Source organism: Acanthisitta chloris, unplaced genomic scaffold, assembly GCF_000695815.1.
Source record: "Acanthisitta chloris isolate BGI_N310 unplaced genomic scaffold, ASM69581v1 scaffold12130, whole genome shotgun sequence".
NCBI classification, from domain to species: Eukaryota; Metazoa; Chordata; class Aves; order Passeriformes; family Acanthisittidae; genus Acanthisitta; species Acanthisitta chloris.
Window position 1 is genome coordinate 1 of NW_008653401.1, and position 13,880 is coordinate 13,880.

The window sequence follows — 13,880 nt, forward strand, 5'->3', positions numbered from 1 at the left end:
GGATGGGCCTCATGTCAAGGTGAGGGCTGTGAAGGGAGTCAGGGGAGGCTTGGGATGTGATTGGGGGTTCCTGCTCGTGTGGCCACGCTGGGCTGGGAAGTGTCCTGTGAACCACATTCACTATTGAGGTCTCCAGGGGCCCCTCGATTCAGGAAGGACGTGGAGGTGCTGGAGTGAGACCAGGGAAGGACTGCAAAGCTGATAAAGGGTCTGGAGAGTAAGTCATGTGAGGAGCAGGTGGGGAGTCTCAGCTGGGAGAAAAGAAGGCTCAGAGGTGACATTACTCTCTATAGCTACCTGAAAGGAGGTTGTATCCTGGTGGGGGTTGGGCTCTTCTCCCCAGCAGTCAGCGACAGGACAAGAAGACATGACCTCCAGCTGCACCAGGGAAGGTTCAGGTTGAACATCAGGAGGAGTTTCATCACATAAAGGCTGATTAAATGTTGGAACAGCAGCCCAGGGAGGTGGTGGAGTCACCATCCCTGGAAGTGTTTAAGGAAAGACTGGACATGGCACTTAGTGCTCTGCTTTGCCTGACAAGGTGGTGATCGGTCATAACCTCAACTTGATGATCCCAGAGCTCTTTTCCAACCTAAATGATCCTGTGATTCTATGATGGGACACGAGTGAACCCCTTCCCACAGGCTATGGCAGCAGGAGAGCTGCCTGTGCCGACAGCTCAGGAAGGGAGTGGTTGTGGTGTGAAGCAATGAGGTTTGCAGAGTGGCAGTGGGAGGCTGCTGTGGGCTGTTACTAGGGCAGCAAGGAAGTGCCACAGTGTGACATGACATAACATAACACAACTGATGTTGGGGCTGCCAGGCTCCCTCAGGAGCTCACTGGGTAGTGGCCTGACTCTGAGTCTGTTCCAAGGTCACGAGTGACACAGCACCGTGTGATGCTAATGATGAAGAATATCAGCAGGAGAAAGTTGCCCTGGCTAGGCTCAGTAGTGTGAAGACAAAAGGTGAGGTGGAACATCCCTAGTGATCCCTATGGTGACATGGATGTGGAGGAAGGAATGCTGTAGGAGATGACAGTGGCAGGAGCTATCAGGACTTCTGGAAGGCAATGAAAAGACACAGCAGGTTGTTCAGATGCACTGAGCATAACCTGTTTTATCAGTATTCAGATCCAAATTAGGTTTGACAAGAAAAGGATGTTTTTGATGGCAGTGCTGTCATCACATAACTACAGCAGCATTGCTAAGATACCACATCCAGTTGGATCATCTTAAGTAAAACCAGACTGAATGTGCAGAATTAGCAAGATGGAGATATATAAAACAACTAAATGTACATACGCCAAATAGTACTGTATGCTCAGAAATATACTAAAGTCATTTGAAAGTAGGAAAATACTGTCTGCAAGACTAAACCATCAGTAAAAGGGTTGTCACAAGCATTCTTTTGGGTCTTCTCAAAATGCTTTTTAAATGTTTGGGTTCACCCTGTGTCTGGGCTTAGTTCTGCATAGCTGTTCTTGTAGTCAGTTTTGTGCTTGTTGATCAGTTTTATTTATCAGATGTGATGTATTCTAAAAATGAGTTGGTGACAAACAGCATATAAACCAGGAAAGAGTAAAGCTAGAACTGGTTTGCATTGGGTTTGTTTGGGACTGTATTGGCTGTAAGAATTTCCCCTGAGTACTGTTGCTTTGCAGTTTGGAGTTTCATTTAGGTCATTCTTCTCCACAGCAACCCAAGACCTACAACTATGTGCTATTGTGGTTCCTTGATAGTGTGTATGGGAAAGATGTTATGTGTTGCTTCTGAAGTAAGAGCCTTGTTCAGGCTTTAAAATCTGTTTGCTTCTATTGCAAAAGTGGCAGAATAACTGTGCACCCAAGGGAGCACCAACCCACAGGAAGCATTGACCCGATCTGCAATGGAGCTGATTGCTAAATGATGCAAGTGGTTTGTGGGGAAGTGATGTGAGGACACATGTATTTAATTTGATACCTTACTCTATTACCTGTACTGAGGCTAAGTGTCAAGAACAGTGAAAACTATATGGCAGAACATTCAGGCTCTAGCTTTGTTAACAACATTAAAGTAATTAGAAGTTTTTTCCTTTTTAATAAAGAATTTGAGTCCTGAATAGAGGACCCTTCTCATGATACAGGATATATTCTGGGTTCTTGTAGTGGACAGATTCAGAATGGTTCTTTGCTAGTTTCCCTAACTGCAGGGAAGAGACAAAACCAGATATAGCAAAACTCTGAAACTTGGGATGGCTGGTAAGACATCAGGATTCACTGTTATATGTGCTGAATGCTTGCCTGGCTGAATTTAAGGTACTACTTTAAACCAAGGAGATGCAAATTCCCTGGTGATTGTTCCTCTGTTGGTTTCAGTGTTGCTGAGTCATTGACAAAGTAGCTGATGCACTGCAAACTGGTGCAGTATTGTCTGGAGTTACTCCCAAGAATATACATCTTCATAATGGTCTCAGTTGTCTCTCATAAATCACTTCTTGAGTTGAAGTGATGTTTAAAGGAAATGAAGACATGCAAATGCCTGACTTACTCTGATTGTATGTGCTGTGTGACACATGTCCAGCTGCACTGCACTCCAAAATGTGTCTCATTATTAGACTCGTGAAAGCTTCTGAGCACTAAATCCATTACCACAGTATCCATTAGCTCAGTGGCTGTCAGGATCCAGTGTAAGGCAAATCAGGTTGAAAAAGCTGAGCTAAATTGAGAAGAAGGGTGACTGCCTTACTGCAAGAATTCTGTAGGTCTTGAAAATAAACCCTAAGCGATGCATTGGAAACACTTAAAATTGTGGGTTGTGCGAAGGGAAGAAACATGCTGTGTAGAGGGTTGGGTTTATATTTAAGTTGGTTATTAGAAGGCAGAACTGTCACCAAGAGCAAGACAGAGTCCACCAAAAATGGATGTGGTGAAGAGAAATTTTTCTTCATAATTGGCCCCAGAGGTGAGTTTTCATGGAATGACAGAATGGTTTGGGTTAGAAGGACCTTCAAGCTCATGGGCAGGGACACCTTCCACTAGCCCAGGGTGCTCCAAGCTCCATCTAGCCTGGCCTGAAACACTTCCACAGCTTCTCTGGGCAAATCTTGTCTGTTAAACATATGAATCAGTTACTACTGTTATAAGCCTCATGGGTAATGTTTAAATGGCCATTTGAAAAACCAGCACTGGCACACAATTCAGTGTTTTAAAAGTTAAATTACGGTGAATCTGAGCCTAATTGTTCTTCCTGATGCTGTTTGAATTTTTGTCTTCTTTCTCTTACGTTCTTTCCTCTTATGTTCTATTCCTTCTATCCACCACAGGTCACACTCATTTTTCACTGTCCTTATAAACAAGTTGTATTTCTGATGAGCCCTTGCAATGCACAGAGTGAAATCTGCTGAAAATCTGTTTCCTGAGTGTAGTTTTTCCTCTTGCTGTTCAGACCCCTCTCACCTGCAGTGCTTTACTACTTCTGTGCCAGCATTTTCCTCTTGAGATTTGTTATATTTGTTTGCTTGCTCATATTTCAGCATGTGAAATATGAACTCTGGTGGAAAATTCACAACATTATTGTTTTGGGTAGCAAGTCCTTCGACTGTTGCTTTTAAAATACTGTTCATCTTTCCATATGATTTTAAAAAAGTCAGTGCAAAGTTCGAGTTGCTGGAAAAGATAATGAAAAAGAGAAATTTTGTCAAATTGATTTATAAATAAAACTGGTTCTATAATTAAGCAGTAGTTGGAGTGTATCTGTAATCTTGTTCTTGTCTACTGGACAAAGGGAAATACTAGAATTATGACAAGGTTTTCTAGGAAAAAATGTGTTTGGTATTTACCTATCAAAGTACTGCATAACCATTTCATTAGTGTAGATTTGATTTCAGTTCTAGCATACATAAAGACAAGTGTGCAACAAGAATTCTGTAACTTCTGTGTATCTGTATCTCCTCTGACAAGGAAATGTGGAAATAAAATTAAATGGATCTTCACAATGCTGGAGGAAAATCACAGAATGCATTATGTGGTCTAGTGGGATTTTGGGTTTGCCCAAACTGTCTAAAATATTTCTTAGACAGCCCTTAGTTTTTACTTTGCATTTGGAAAGGCCTATTAAACAAGGATTGCCTATTGCTGTGTTGTAAATATGAATTATTCTTTTATTTCCTCAACAGTTGTCAACACAGAAGCAGCTTAGACTGTCAGGTATTGGGAGATGAAGCTTTTCTATTTTGTGTTTGTTCAACAGATCACAGTGAAATATCATATGCAGGTGATTAACTCACCTCAAAGATGCTTGTGCACGCTGTACTCATTGTCTCAAGGAACAAAAAATGGAGGAAAGGGATTTTTTTGGGGAATAATATAAATAAATAAAAATAGTACAAACCGCAAGAGCCAGGGGAGCTTTCAACACTACCATTATCACTGCAGTAATTACTATTAGCAATTAAAAAGCAGAGAACAGTATCCTTTAATTTGTGTCACACTATTGAATCCTGGTTTTCTGATGGGGATGTTTTCCAGGAGCTCACCAGAGATGTTCTCTGTGTATATTTTGAAGTTAATTTGTGAGAGGAAAAAAAACTCAACCCAACAAACAGAAAACCTCAATATCATCCCAAAAAAACCCAACCAAGCCCCACCAAAGACACCTTCAAACACTTAGCAATGTCAGGGTAGATCTGTACATCCCAAATAGAGCACATCAAGTTAAACCCTTCAAACATTCCAAACCCAGGATAAAACTCAGCTCTTGTGAGGAGTATTTTATTGAGCAGCTTAACAGGGAAATGGAAATAGTTCACTCATCAGAGAGGCAGTTTTTCTTAATAAAAAAATTAATGGAAGGTTTTCATAAGAGTTTTCTCCTTTGTTGCCCAGTAAATAGGGACTTGATGTGAAGATGAAAAAGCCTGTGATTTGCTGTCTTGTAGCAAGAGCATGGGATGAGAAAAAAACTAATCATATTTTGTTATTCTTGGCTAATAGAAATTGAAGTCTAGCTGTAATTTGAAGTACTAATCTGGGTATGTCTTGTTGCTCAGATTAAACATTAGGATGCTGAATAATGAAGGTGTGCTTTCTTTTTAATGAAGTGTTGGAGAGGCAATTTTTGTGACTAAACAGGCCTCTGAATTGAAAATTAAGAATTACCACTAAAAATACAAAACAAGAGAACCTAGCATTAAATCTACAAAATACTTGAAACTCCTTGTTGGACTGAAGCCTTTGGGAAATGTGGTGTACACTGTGATGTTAAACACAGCTGGGAATTGTTAGATGACTTGAATTAAACACAGTTTTGGGTAGTATAAAGTTCTATGCTTTTCTGCACTAAGAAGTTTTTTTAACATAGAATTAATGGAATCACAGAATAGTTTGGGTTGAAAGGACCTTCAAGATCATCTAGTCCCACCCCCTGCCATGGGCAGGGACACTTTCCAGTAGCCCAGGTTGCTCCAAGCCCCATCCAACCTGGCCTGGAACACTCCCAGGGGTGGAGCAGCTACAGCGGCTCTGGGCAGCCTGTGCCAGTGCCTCAGCACCCTCATAGGCAAGAATTTCTTTCCCATGTCCCACCTAAACCTGCTCTCCTTCAGCTTAAGGTCATTTGCCTTGTCCTGTTGCTCCATGCCCGCTTGTAACTGGACTTGGTATGTGGTAGGTCCCTTCCCACTGGAACTGTTCTAACCCTTTGGCCTGCACAGTGCCCTGTTGTTTTCTAAAACATTGTTCTTTACAACTGACAGGTGATTTGAACTGAGTTGTAATTCTCCATAAACAATGTTCCTTTTCTCCCCAAATCATTACTGAAAGCACATTTGCTTCACTACTTCTTTGGGTACAGCTGCATTGCTTTTATCCAGCTGCACCTTGCACCTAAAGTATCTAATGAAAGCAGGCTTCAGTTCCCTTGGCATCACCATGTCCCTCCACATGGAGCATGTTTGCCAAACCTGTAGGTGCTTTAAAGAAGCAAAACACAACTCCTATGTTTCCACTTTCCCAGTTTCCATGCAGGATGACTGGCTTTCTCCCTGCTCACTCCTTGCCACCTGAGCCACGTTGCTGCCAGTAGGTGCAGAGCAGTGTTCAAGTGCTGCCTGGCAGAAGTGCAGCCATCAGCAGTTTTCTCTCCAAGTTGCTGGACTGCAGCTGGAATGGTGTTCCAAAATGTGTATGGATGACAAGAGAGCCATAAGAATCTGTTCTTTTCACCCCAGTCTGACAGCTTAGCTCATTTTTCCTGTTACAGTGTGCCACTACAAAAGAAAACAAAACAAACACGACTGAAATACCTGGAGACTTTCCCGACACCATTTGATATTTACTACACCAAGGGATATTTGTCCAAAATGATTTATAGTTATTGCCTAAAAACTCCAGAGCTGTGCAGAAATGAGGAGTCACCAGGGAAGCACCTTCAAGTCTGAATAAACAAAGCAATCAGAATACACTTGTTTAGGAAAAATGTGTTGGGGGGGCAAAAACCCAAAGCCAAATGAGTGTATGAGAGAGTATTTGAACTAAAATTCAGCTTTTCCCAATAAAATTGTTCCTGCCACAAGCCTGGGTGACGTCGCTGGACAGAACCTGCCCAGGAGTCGCAATTCCTTGAGCTGTGCCAGAAAGAGCCCTTTTGGTAGACACTGTTATTCAGACAGTTTGGGTACAGCTTGTTTTGCCTGCTGCTTTCTGTGTGATCTGCTAGCTCAGAAGCAGTGCCACTATAGTTACCTATGTATATAGGTACTGTACGTGCACCTGAGGGCTGTGTTGGCAGAGTGCATCAAGTGTTAAGGTGCCCTGAGCCAGCAGTAATTGAGCATTTTTCACAGCAATACCATTTTCTAGACCTATTCTGCTCCTTTGAGGTAGGAAGGCAGCACAGGTTTAACATGTGTCCTGTAAGCCTCCAGATCATCCCACTGGATACAAATGCACAGTAATCCCATTTATTAGGCAGGGGAAGGTACACTCTGTATGTGCCTCTTAACTGTCCTCATTGCAAAGATTTGACAGAGCTAGTGTCCTTTTTAATGTTAGCTGTTATGTTGCTTCCTCCCCTGCCCTCACTGCTGTTGTGTAGGATGGTGTTACTTGGGGACAGGAACTTTGAATCCATGTTTCAGTGACAAATCCTGGAGTCTGTTCCTTCCTAGGGTGGATTTTGTTCAGTGTGATCCTGCATTTCTCTCAGCTCAGCAGTGGTGCTTGTTGCAGATGCATGTTGCATGGAATGGTTTGGTTTGGAAGGGACCTTAAAGACCATCTCACTCCATCCTCTTGCCATGGGCATCTACTAGCCCAAGTTGTTCTCAGCCCCATCCAGCCTGGCATATGTGTATGGATAGTTGCATGTCTGTTTTTTCCAGAGGTTTGTTTTTATGCTGGTGCCATGCAGTATGTGGCTTCCCTTGTTTTCCAGTGGAGATTCCTTCCCCTATAAATGCATTTAAGATGATTTCTTTTGTATTATTTCAGTTTCATATTCATTCAATGACTTGTTTTTACTAGCACATCCAGGCTGTGCTCAGCCATATCCTACAAGTGCAGGTGGTAATATAGTTGACAGAAGACTTTCAGCACAGTTTATTATATGACTGAAAAAGAACTGAGAAAGACCAAAAAAAATAATTTATAAACCTTGAGACACTTGACCTCCTGGAGGAGTTCATGGATACTCCCTGAATTTAGAACAATGCAATTGACATTTTCACTGGGTGAAGTATATGTCAATTTATGCTTCAATAAGTCAGCTCTGCTTTTCTTACAGATTGGAGGATGCTATTGAAAAAATAGGATAGCATAAATTTTTCATGCATGACAGAGTTGCTGTATGCAGATGAATGGCTCTTCTGGGTTTGAAAATTTTCGTTCTTCTAGTCCAGTGAATTCAGGAAGAAAATCTTCTCCTTATTCCATCTTGGAATATTTGTAGCAGTTACTGTGGCCAGTGGGAACCTTCTTTGATGTGTCTTTTGACAAATGCCTCTACAACCTTCATCTTTGTTTGGTTATAATAGGAAATATTTTTGCTTTCTTTATGAAAGTCCTGATACTACATCTGAACTTAGGAAAAATGGTTTAAGTAGTGTTTTCTGATTAGATTTTTGTATTTTTCCCTGTTGTTTTGCTTAAATGTAACAAGCTAAAGTACATTGGAGCATAATTTCTGTTCCTTTTATGTGCAGCAGGAGCTATTTAATAAAGGTCTGAATAGAAGGTGAAGAGTTTTTGTTTTGAAATAAATGGTTATTAAATTTGTTTCAGGTAAGCCTCTGTTTCTGCTCAGGCTCTTGGTAAGTTGGTGTTGGTACCACACTGTGCCCTGTGTACAAGGCAAATGTGAGAAAGAAAAACAAGCTTTGGACTCTCTTTAAGGGATATTTTTGCTGTGCTGAGTTCAAGAATACTTCTTAAATTCAGATAATCTTAGACAGGAAATCTGTAATAACACAGGCAGCAGGAAATTAGTAAGGAATACAGAAATCACTATAGCAATGAATGTTCTGAAAGTATTTGATATTTCAGCTAAGTTCAATCTGTTTCATACTGCTCCAAAGCTGGTTTGAGTTTTCAGTCCTGTGCTCTTATGCTGCTGTTTTTATTATCCTTGCTCACAAATTTTCGTATTTATAGAGAAAAGCATGTAAAGACTATCTTTAAATAAAACCTAAAGGTTCTGTCTTCACCCTCTTGAAAGGTATTTTCACGGCATGTAAGAAATCTGAGCACCTGTGCAACTGCTGCTTTGTGGTCAAGGCTGCTCAAATCCTTCTACCTATTGTCTGCTTTTCACCTGCAGAGTTTTGCCTTATCTGCCATGTCCCTGCCTGCAGTTTACCATAGCCAGTGTCTTTAAGCATTGTCCTTGGTTCAGTCTGTGTCAGGAAAGCTGAACTCTTACATGGTTAATCTTCACAAACAGATGCATTAGTTCCTTTAACTTCCCAGTGTTGTGGTTTGGATCAATCAAGTTTATCTTTACTCACATTCCTGTGTCCTGCCTTGCTTATTTAGCAGATAATTCCATCTTTCTTCTGTTTGTAGGAAATGAATGGAGTTCTAAAGAACATGTTGTCAGAGTGGTTCTCCACGGGATTCCTTAACTTGGAACGGGTCACTTGGCAATCACCTTGTGAAGTACTCCAGAAAATTAGTGAGTAAGTGCTAAAGGTTGGAAAGGCTCCTTGATGAAAAGGTGCTGAAATGCTTGTGACTGCACAGATCCACTGTTTTCAAGACTCTGTTTTGCAATACTGAGCCATAGGCAAAGTGTAGGTAAGGAATATCTGCAGTTAACAAGCTGCAGAGCAAACTTTTAAATCTGAATTTAATTAACAAGAGAGGGGATCGTTTGTCCCATCCTCTGGTCCTTTAGCTCACACACTGCACTTGCAGACTGCTGTCTTTTCTTCCAGCTTTCTCAGTTACGCTTCCCACATTCCCAGAGATGCTGCTGTTGTTTTTCCTACAAACCCAGATCTTCCAGCACTGCATTTCCTCCCACATGTGCTACTGCTGCTGCCTCCATTCACCACTGCCACCTTCTCCCCTCAGTCTGCACCAGCAGCAGATTTAAGTCTGATGCAGCCCAACACTCAGGAGCATTTTTCACGTCTAATGTAGTGAGGTGATGGAGTCACCATCCCTGGAGGTGTTTAAGGACAGACTGGAGGTGGCACTTAGTGCCATGGTCTAGTTGCCATGGTGGTGGTAGGTCCCAGGTTGGATTTGATGATCTCAGAGGTCTTTTCCAACCTGATTGATTCTGTGATTCTGTGATTTCTCTTCCTGGCTGGAACAGGTGAGGTGCAGAGTCACATGTAAAGAGAGCACCTTGCTTTTTATGCAGTGTGCTCCACAACACTTACCTCTGAATCTACATTTCTTTCTGAATTTCTGTCAAATATTTGAAGTTGCAGTGATGAAGCTGAAAATGACTATCAAAGTTATGTTGTGTGCCATTCTGTATATGAAAAGCTTGAAGAAAAATGAAGCTCTAAAGAGTTTTGAAAGTACATGACTTAAATGTTGATGAGGCAAAGAGATCTTATATAAGCTAAATTTTCAAAATAAAGATAATTAGTAATATTTAATCTTCAAGGTAATTTGGTGAACACTCTAGTGAGTGGGTGTGCAATATGCCTTTACTATCCACTTTGTCACAGTTTGCTGATCAGTTTTACTTTATCCACTTCCAGCCTGATTCTCCTTCTTTTGATTGGAGAATTTCATCACTGGTATCAGAAAAATTAGAATTAATTCGTTCTCATAATGATATAGAATTATTGACAAAATATAAATTCTAATGATTATAAATTCCAATAATTCTAAAATAAAATTAATAATAATTTTTCTGTTTTTTCTTTTCTTCCTGAGTTCTGAGGCTGTACATCCTGTTAGAAATTGGGTTGATATGAAGCGTCGAGTTGGCTCCTACAGAAGATGCTACTTTTTTTCTCACTGTGCAATCCCAGGAGAACCATTGATAGTCCTTCATGTGGCACTGACCAGTGACATCTCCAGCAACATCCAGGTACAGCCACTGATGCATTTAGTACACAGCAAAGTGCTCAGTTTGCAATGTGCTTTATTGAAAATCCACAATTCCTTATCATTTGGCAGTATTTGGATTTGTTTCATTTTTTTTAGGAGATGAGAGAATTGCCATGTAAAAATTACAGAGATATTCTGTATATGTAACTGGATTATGTAAGTCCAAATTTTGGAGGTTAGTTGAAGAGCAAGAAGAATAAAAGATAAGAAATATATAAGGAAATAGAACAAGTGAGATTAAAACTTCAAAGTGGTTGCGATTACTTCTGAAAATTTTAAACCACATTACAGTCATTTCCTGCACTTACTCATGGCTAAGCAGCTCTTCTTTCTACTTTTTCATTAGATTTTAATTGTTTCTTAGAGGATAATGAATAAAACAGTAGGAAAAGTGTTAATATATTTAAAAGCTAAAAAGAAAGACCTCCTCTCCATAATGATGGTAATAACTACTACTAACTGGTTCTATTCTCGGTTTCCCAGGCCATAGTGAAAGAAGTGCCTCCTTTAGAGCCAGAAGATACAGACAAAATCACAACAGCAATTTTCTACTCGATCAGTTTGACTCAGCAGGGACTGCAGGGTGTGGAACTTGGGACCTACCTCATCAAGAGGGTTGTCAAAGAGCTGCAGGTAGGTGTGGCAGGGGGTCCCTAAGGTGCTCTTTGGCCAATGTGCTCCCCTTGTACTGCTGGGTTAGTTTCTGATTCATGACACAGCTCAAGGTGAGGAGCTGCTAGGTCTTCCCTGCACTTGGAGCTTCTTACCAGATCAGCCTTTGAAGGTGTGTAAAGAAAGAGTTGGAAGAACATGGAGCTGGTCCAGAGAAGAGCAATGAGGCTGGTGAAGGGACTCGAGCACAAGTGCCATGAGGAGAGGCTGAGGGAGCTGGGGGTGTTCAGCCTGGAGAAGAGGAGGCTCAGGGGAGACCTTATCACTCTCTACAACTCCCTGACAGGAGGTTGGAGTCAGGGGGGGTTGGTCTCTTCTCCCAGGCAACCAGCAGCAGGACAAGAGGGCACAGACTCAAGCTCTGCCAGGGGAGGCTTAGGTTGGATATTAGGAAGATATTTTTTTATGGAGAGAGTGCTCAGGCATTGGAATGTGCTGCCCAGGGAGGTGTTGGATTCACCATCCCTGGAGGTTTTCAAGATGAGACTGGATGTGGCACTTAGTGCCATGGTCTAGTAACCATGGTGGAATTGGACTCCAAATTTCTACTACTACAAAATAATTGATTAATTAACTGCTGAATCAGAGCTAGCTGCCCTCAAGTTTTTATTTTATTTTATTTTTAATGGATATCTTGTCTGAATGTTGTTGCTTCTTGCATTTGAAATGACTTTTAGATTAATTGTCCACAGTGCAATAGTCCAGGTATAATTAGGCCATGCCATCTGTCTGATTTGACTGAGGGGAAATTGGAAAAAATTCCTGCAGTTATCTGCTTTCACATCTGAAAAATAATTTCTGGATAATTGAGTTGCTCTCGTAAAATAACCCTACTGACATCCTCTCTGTCCATCTCTAATTGCTTACAACACTGGCAAAGTTGTGAGGGAGTTCTAAAGGCAAACAGACACACCATATTTAGATAACCTGATGCAAGTTCTAAAATCTGGGGTGTCCAACAGAAAAATGTGTTTCTTATTTTCATTTATGACAAAGTCTCTACATTTCACTGTTGTAAAATGGAACCCTTCTTCAGTGCTTATCAAGCACATGATGAATAGGAAACAGTTCAGATGAACTGCCCTTAAATACATGATAATAATAAAATTGATGCCTCAGTCTTAAATTTAACTTATTTAGTACTGGAAGCTGAGTGCTTTCCATGCAGTGCCAAAGGTGGAGATCTTCCTCCCTACTTAAATTTCACACTCTGCTTTGAGGTGTTAGGAAAAATGTGCTGTTAATGAGATTTTTCATGGCAAATTTGACATGAACTTAGATGACTGTGAACTTGTAGCAAAATTCAAACTACCTGTTTATATTTATTCTCTATTGATAGATTAAAGGTACAATAACCTCCATGTATTGCCTCTACATCATTCCTTTTTGGGCTACCACTGTAGGTCTAAAGAAGATAGGAAGGACAATCCCAGAGTGTTTATCTCTAATAGTTTTTCTTCTACTCTTTGATGATGTTAATATTTTTCTCTTCTTCCCACTCCTTCATGCTTTCTCCCTCTTCATTCCAAAGTATTGTTCCTGAATTTGTCTTGAATTCTGCAAGAACCATGTCCCATTAGATATTTTACATCTGTGAAGTGACTCTAAATGATCGTACTGTTGTTTCCTGAATTATTTGATGCACTTTTGTGACACTCATTCAGATTTTGGTGTAAATGTTGTGCCTCCAACCTCTGTGGACTTGAGCCCTCAGAGGAGAAAAGCTCTGTGTATTTCAGCTTTAAAATGCTTTCACTGTGAAATTTCTACAAAGTGGAAATTGTTCAGGGCAAAGACAGAGCATACAATGAGGAATTCTCTTGGCAGTCTGTTTTACCTGTCTCCCCAAATTGTGGAAGTCCTACTTCAGCGGATTAATTGCACACATGTGTTCTTTCTCTCTGGTCAGGTGTAACCAAAGGACTTTCCAAGGTTGTCTGTATTCAGGTTGGGCATAATTCTTTGGAGCAGCATTATAGTCACTTTAAAAGGATCAAATGGTGTAGCAGGAGTGCTGAGTGGACTTGGTGACAGCAGCTGAAACAATACAGCCTCAGCAAAAAAGTCCTGGGTAAAAATTACATCTCATTAAGCAAACTTCCTGCAGCCTTTGTGAAAATAGATGGTTGAGGTCCCTGATGGGAAGAGGATTTTTTTATATAACCTTTGCATGGCTTTGCAATAAACAAATCTTTTTTTAAAGTGCTGCTAAATCACCAAGTGTTCCAGGTTACAGAAGCTGAGACTCTTTAATTTAACAAGTAATAAATGCTTTGGGAAGAGGAGACCATTTGAAGGGGTTGAGTATTTTATTTTTCATTGTATTTGAATTGTTGGTGATTAATTCACTTTTATAACTTGCCATTTGAGTTAACTTTTGTGGACATCTGTTTGATCTGCAGAATTCTATTTGATTTCTGTTTTCCCAGGGTGCCACAAACTCTTAAAGCTTCTTTTATCCTCTAGTAAAAATCCTTTATCTGACTTTGCCTTAATGTAACCTGCTCTGACACTCCTACTTGGAAGTGCCATTGTAACCTCAAAACTGAAATCTCAGCTGTCATTCTTCATAAGGAAAACTCCAAGTTGGACCTGTCATGAATGTGTATCATTAGGTCAGGAAAAGACATGCACAAAGTTAGAAGTATGTTAATAACAACTCT

At 40.7% G+C, this 13,880-nt stretch overlaps 1 protein-coding gene across 1 annotated transcript in view; it reads left to right on the forward strand.

Annotated features, from left to right (window-relative positions):
• Positions 1-4: 4 nt before the first annotated feature.
• The window catches only part of MLYCD (malonyl-CoA decarboxylase), a gene marked incomplete at its 5' end in the record, with an annotated part of 21,313 nt that continues 7,437 nt past the window's right edge, over positions 5-13,880 (forward strand). The window contains 4 exons of the mRNA XM_009080868.1: positions 5-19; positions 9,037-9,149; positions 10,369-10,525; positions 11,029-11,178. Of these exons, the coding sequence (XP_009079116.1) occupies positions 5-19; positions 9,037-9,149; positions 10,369-10,525; positions 11,029-11,178 (435 nt within the window). The remainder of the gene's footprint in view (positions 20-9,036; positions 9,150-10,368; positions 10,526-11,028; positions 11,179-13,880) is intronic.